Genomic DNA, 5,926 nt, shown 5'->3' with positions numbered 1-5,926 from the left:
TGTTACCTGTTGTTCAGTCTTGTTACCTGTTGTTCAGTTCTGTTACCTGTTGTTTAGTCTTGTTACCTGTTGTTCAGTTCTGTTACCTGTTGTTCAGTCTTGTTACCTGTTGTTCAGTCTTGTTACCTGTTGTTCAGTCCTGTTACCTGTTGTTCAGTCCTGTTACCTGTTGTTCAGTATTGTTTTCTGTTGTTCAGTCTTGTTACCTGTTGTTCAATCCTGTTACCTGTTGTTCATTTCTGTTACCTGTTGTTCAGTCCTCTTACCTGTTGTTCAGTTCTGTTACTTCATGGTATTTTGGGGAAAAAAAAAAACATTTTCTCCAATTTTGTTTGGTCTGTCTTTTACCTAATTGTTTAATACATTACATGATCATAAATGTAATAAACTTTTGCTTTTGGTCTCTGTAAATTCATAAACGTGCCTTTGGAAATTTTAGAAAAACACTATTTCTATTTATATGAAGGGACTTTTTGGTAAAAAAAAAAAAATTTTAAGTATCTATAAAACCATTCCATCAAAAATAAAGACCTTATTAGGAATAAACAATGAAATTAGTTGTTATGCTTTAAAATATGCTTTTTGGATGTCACATGAGTTTTGGTAAAAATGAAAAAAATGCAACAATCTTCGACTTTAAAACTTAATAAAAAAATGAAATAAATCCCCTGAGATGGACCAATATCCATTTTGAATAGTTAGATATGTATATTACTAGATCCAGTTTAAAAAAACATGTAAAAAAATATATATTCTATTTTGGAGTTCCTACAAGCAAATGGCAGCAGTTCGGTGGAATGACCGCTCTCCTCTTGTTAAAGGTCTTCTCTACGTTCTCGTGGTGAAATTTATTGGTGTACCCTCATTCATAAGTCGTTGCTGGTTATTTACCTCCACATGTAACTCATCTCCTGCAACTAGCACCTGTTTGGAAGTAGGACGGCCGACCCGCTCAGTATTTGTGGTCAACATCTGTAAAGACCAGGTCTGGTTCTGCTGCTCCGGCTGACTGGAACCTGCTTCAGAAACTTTGGGCCTGACCTCACTCTTCTCAGTTTCTACTTTAAAAATTGTTTTAAAGCCGCGTTTAAACATACTTGTAAATGTTTTCATGCTTAGTAAAGTTGTGGTTTATGAACTGTTGTTAATTTGTGACTTCCTTGTTTGTTATTGACTCCTGTATTTTATTCTGCTTCTCTTGACCCTACAAGAACCTGTTGGTGCTGCCAGGCCAGGACCCTACAAGAACCTGTTGGTGCTGCCAGGCCAGGACCCTACAAGAACCTGTTGGTGCTGCCAGGCCGGCTCTGTCAACAACAAGCTGTTCTTAGTGTTCACGTCTGCTTAAATAAAGGTGGGATGAAATATTAAAAAGTCTGGATCATTGGATTCATCAGAACTGCTTCGGACTCTTACTTGACTTCCAGTCCCAGGTCGGACTCTCGGATCAGCTTCAGGTTATCCTCGGCGGTTTGCGTTGCCTTGGCGACGTAGTCCCAGAAAGCATCTTTCACCACGTCCAGGTTGGTTTTCTGCGGCTCGGGCCACAGGATGTTGGCGTTGCAAACTGTGGGTGAAACATCAGATGAGCTTCTCGCGGTTCAGTCCACACCTGAAACAGTTTTCATCTGGGTGGAAACACTCACCGCAGAAAAGAGCGAGAACCACCAGAACCTTCATCGTTGAACTCAGCCCTGTGGGACGAAACAGAAACGTTCAGTTTCAGACACAGGCCTGGAATTATTTAACGGAAATTAAGATTTGAGTCAAAGTTTCACCTTTCGAGGCAGCAGGTCTGTTGTTCAGAGTCGGAGGAGTCAGTGCGGCGCAGGCGAGCGCTCCTGGGTTTTATATCGGTGTTGGCGAGCAAAGTCCAGTCCAATCTGCCCTGCTGGACCTGTTCCTGCCCCCGCTGTCACTCCACATCACAAAGCTGTAAAACCCACCGACTCCGAGCCGCTCCAGGTTTAAAACACCAAAACAGCAGCAGCTTCAGCCAGAAGAACCTTCAGGTGCTTTCTGTTTGTGGTTCTGGAAGCTTCTGGACCAACTTGGAGCATAAAGAAACAGGAAGTTCATGAACGCTGGCAGTTTGACCAGAGAAGGAGTTCAAAACCAAAACGCCGAGGCACGTTTTCCAACGCTTTCTATGTTTGATGCGCTTCAATCTGTCAGATTATTTCTTCTGATGGATTGGAGCAGGGCTATTCAACTAGCGGCCCGGGGGCCAAATCAGGCCCACGGTTGAGCTCTGTACGGCCCACCAGTGGGTTCATTTTTAATAAAACTAGATTTTAAACTGTAAAACAAACTTACTTAATGACAATAACTGCTGGATATACGGTCCCTCAGCAATTTAGTTAAACAGGACTGGATTAGAGTCACAAACACACCTGTCCAAAGTCTGAGACACCACACCGGGACTTTACCCCCCAACCTTTACATCTGATGAGTCAAACTCCTTTTCTCTGAGGCCAATGAGAAATGTCAGTTTTGTATATTCACACTTTATATGATCTAAAATTACAACTCGAGTTGTAAATTTACAATCTAATGAAAACTTCTGTGGGTGTTTGAACAGGTTAGGAACTTTAAAACTCCAGGAAACAATATGGAGGTTAACCAGGTTTTACTAAAGCTCTACTTTATTACAACCTGCAACCAAAAGCCAAATACAGTAATGTTTTTGCTAATGTTTGTGCATGTGTTAGTAAAATATCTCATGATCCACAGGAGACATTTTTATTGAAGATGTAATAATAATAATAATAATAATGTCATCACAATGTCAGCACTGTATGTTTCCATACAATGGCGAAATTAGTCTCTGCATTTAACCCATCCACCACCAGGTGGTGCAGTGGGCAGCTATTGAAAGTGTGTTTACAACTGGAATTAGCACAATTCAAGATGGCTGCCACAGCCAACTGACCTTCAAAAACACAAATAAGACTAAGTCGGAGTCAGGTGTGCAGATGTTGAGGTACGGACTGGTGTGGTGGTAGCTGAGAGTCATCCACACCTCCCAAGTGCTACTAAACATGAAGCATCTTAAAGCTTTACTGTTCAGGTCAACCCTGTTTATTATTTTAATTATGAAATTTATTATTTTAAGTGTTTCTGATTTTGCACAGGATGATTAAAACAGCCGATTAACTGCCTATAAATTTTAACTACAAAGGCCACATAAAAGTCTGTTTAATACATTAGTTATGTGTTTTATTTATGTAGGTAAATTAATGTTTAGTTTTAGTCATATTTACGTTGCTTTGTACCCATAGAGTTAGCTTTGACATATCTTTACAGAGAAACACGTAGAGCTTGTTCCACCCGTCTTACAAGAAAAACAAACATTTGTAATCAGATGGCACAAAATATTGAGCAAAACAAACTGTCAACATCCAACAAGAGCCGAACCACGTGATGTACACAAATAATCCGATAATCACTAACAAGATAACCGGAGAGGCTTTTACAGCCGGTCTGTTCTTCACCAACTTTAATTTACCGGATCGGTTGTTTTCCTTAAATCAGACTGATAATAATAATAATAAAAACATAATACATTCAACATTCATGTCAAATGTTAACAATAACAAAGTGATAAACTGAAGTTTTATCAAAGATGTATAATAATAATAATTAAATTTAGTTAAGACTTGGAGATAGAACATTTCCGGTTAATCGAAACAAATAAAACATAAGTTGTGTTAACTTTGGATTGATGGGAGACAAATATATATTTTTAAAACTTCAGCTGCTTCTCGTCTGTTCTTCACAAAACACAAAAATTACAATTATAAACACAGCAGAGGATTTATGATAACCGTAAATTAAAAATGTACGTAGATCCGGTCACCATGGAAACATGTTTTCTACGGTATAGTAACACAAAGGCTCACACACTCAGATAAACAGCAGGATTAGTCTAGACTAAAACTTGATTGGTTAATAAAATATGTTTTTAAAATATTTTTACGGTCTTGTAGCGTTATTGGCATAACTGTTAAGAAAACGTGGTTATTTTCCGGTTAAACTCCAGAAACTGTGCACAAACTACAACATGATGGAGGGAAACCGTTAGCTTCCGGAGGGGCTAATGTTAGCGAGCTAAACTGTAAAATAAAACAGAAGTTGTAACCTTCAGAGATTTTATAAAATGTAATTAAGATTATAATATTACAATGACTGATGTAGGCCTACTCAACGTTTATTTATCAGATATTGCTGGAAAATCAAAGTCGTTATAAGAGAAATTACTGGAAAAACTGACTGAACTTAGTGAGCTAGCAAAGGAAGGTTAAAATGTCACTTTAGAGGCATCTGAAAGTGTTAATTAATATTTTTTTACATATTAAAAATGAGAAAATTGTTTAAAAAAAGTTTCAAGTCTGTTAAAATGTAATACAACATGTGAAGTAGTAATAAAATCAAAACTGGATTTATCTGAATACAGCACTTTTTCCAGAATAATCAAAAATCAGATCAGAAACTTGTCAAGCTTTACTAAACATTGAACACATTTTGTTTCCAATCTGTTGATATTAACAAATAAATGATAAAGAAACAGTTTCTTTTGTTAATTTGACAGTTTGAAACCTTTTGTGTTTCTTCTGTTTCTGTCAAGGCCTCGCTCTCGTCATGAAAACGTGTATATCAGCTGACTTTCTTACAACAAAGTCTTGTCTTATCAGTTTGCTGGGTTGTGTGAGGACACAGTGTTCTCCGGTACAAATAATCAAGTCCGATGGCAGAACCGGATCGAAGTCCCTCTCACGTCTCCCTGACCTACAGAACTTTTTGACAACAAGAGTTTTAAGAATGTTTAGGCACGTTGTAAATGTTTACTCAGTAAAGCAAAGCCATAAAAACAACATTTATGAGTCAAATCGTTTTATTCGCAGACAACTCCCACATTTTTAACCAAAAACTGTTGTTGATATTAAGTAGGAATGAAAACTTGGTGACGCAGAGGTTAGAGAAGGTGGGCCTGTGATCGGAAGATCGCTGGTTCAACTCCCGGTACAAACAACATCAAAATGTGGGTGGAAAAGGTGAAACATCCACACCTGCCTCCACCCTCATTTGTCACACTCTGAGCCCTTGAGCAAGGCCCTTGACCCCCACCATCTGCTCCCACGGGCGCCCTAGATGTCAGCCCCCAGCTCCAAACAGAGGGCTATGGTAGCTCAGTGGTCTGTGGTTGTGTCAGGAAGAACCATTCATCCATCCATTTTCTTCCGCTTATCCGGGGTCTGGTTGCGGGGGTAGCAGCCTAAGTAGGGAGGCCCAGACTTCCCTCTCCCCAGCCACTTGGTCCAGCTCCTCCGGGGGAATCCCAAGGCGTTCCCAGGCCAGAGAAACATAGTCCCTCCAGCGTGTCCTGGGTCTTCCTCTGGGTCTCCTCCCAGTGGGACGTGTCCGGAACACCTCACCAGGGAGGCGTCCAGGAGGCATCCTAACCAGATGCCTGAGCCACCTCAACTGGCTCCTCTCGACGTGGAGAAGCAGCGACTCTACACTGTCCTTCCCGGATGATCGAGCTTCTCACCCTGTCTCTAAGGGAGAGCCCAGACACCCTGCGGAGAAAACTCATTTTGGCCGCTTGTATCCAAGATCTCGTTCTTTCTGTCACAACCCAAAGCTCATGACCATAGATGAGGGTAGGAACATAGCTCGACCGGTAAATTGAGAGCTTCGCCTTTTGACTCAGCTCTCTCTTCACCACGACAGACCGGTACAGCGCCCGCTTCACTGCAGATGCTGCGCCTATCCGCCTATTGATTTCTTGCTCCATTTTTCCCTCATTTGTGAACAAGACCCCAAGATACTTGAACTCCTCCACTTGGAGCAGGACGTCCTCCCTGACCCGAAGAGGGCACTCTACCCTTTTCCGGCTCAAGACCATGGCCTCGGATTTGGAGGA

General features: G+C 40.7%; 1 protein-coding gene across 1 annotated transcript in view; it reads right to left on the bottom strand.

Moving 5' to 3' along the window:
• Positions 1-1,821, bottom strand: part of apoa4a (apolipoprotein A-IV a) — a 5,975-nt gene extending 4,154 nt beyond the window's left edge. The window contains exons 1-3 of the mRNA XM_037693516.1: positions 1,779-1,821; positions 1,647-1,694; positions 1,417-1,567 (exon numbers count right to left, since the gene is read on the bottom strand). Coding sequence (XP_037549444.1) covers positions 1,417-1,567; positions 1,647-1,680 — 185 coding nt within the window. The 5' untranslated portion in view covers positions 1,681-1,694; positions 1,779-1,821. The remainder of the gene's footprint in view (positions 1-1,416; positions 1,568-1,646; positions 1,695-1,778) is intronic.
• Positions 1,822-5,926: the final 4,105 nt, after the last annotated feature.

Source organism: Nematolebias whitei, chromosome 19, assembly GCF_014905685.2.
Source record: "Nematolebias whitei isolate Nwh7 chromosome 19, NemWhi1, whole genome shotgun sequence".
NCBI lineage: Eukaryota > Metazoa > Chordata > Actinopteri > Cyprinodontiformes > Rivulidae > Nematolebias > Nematolebias whitei.
The sequence above is the reverse complement of the archived record's forward strand: the minus strand, read 5'-3'. Positions and strand labels throughout refer to the sequence as shown.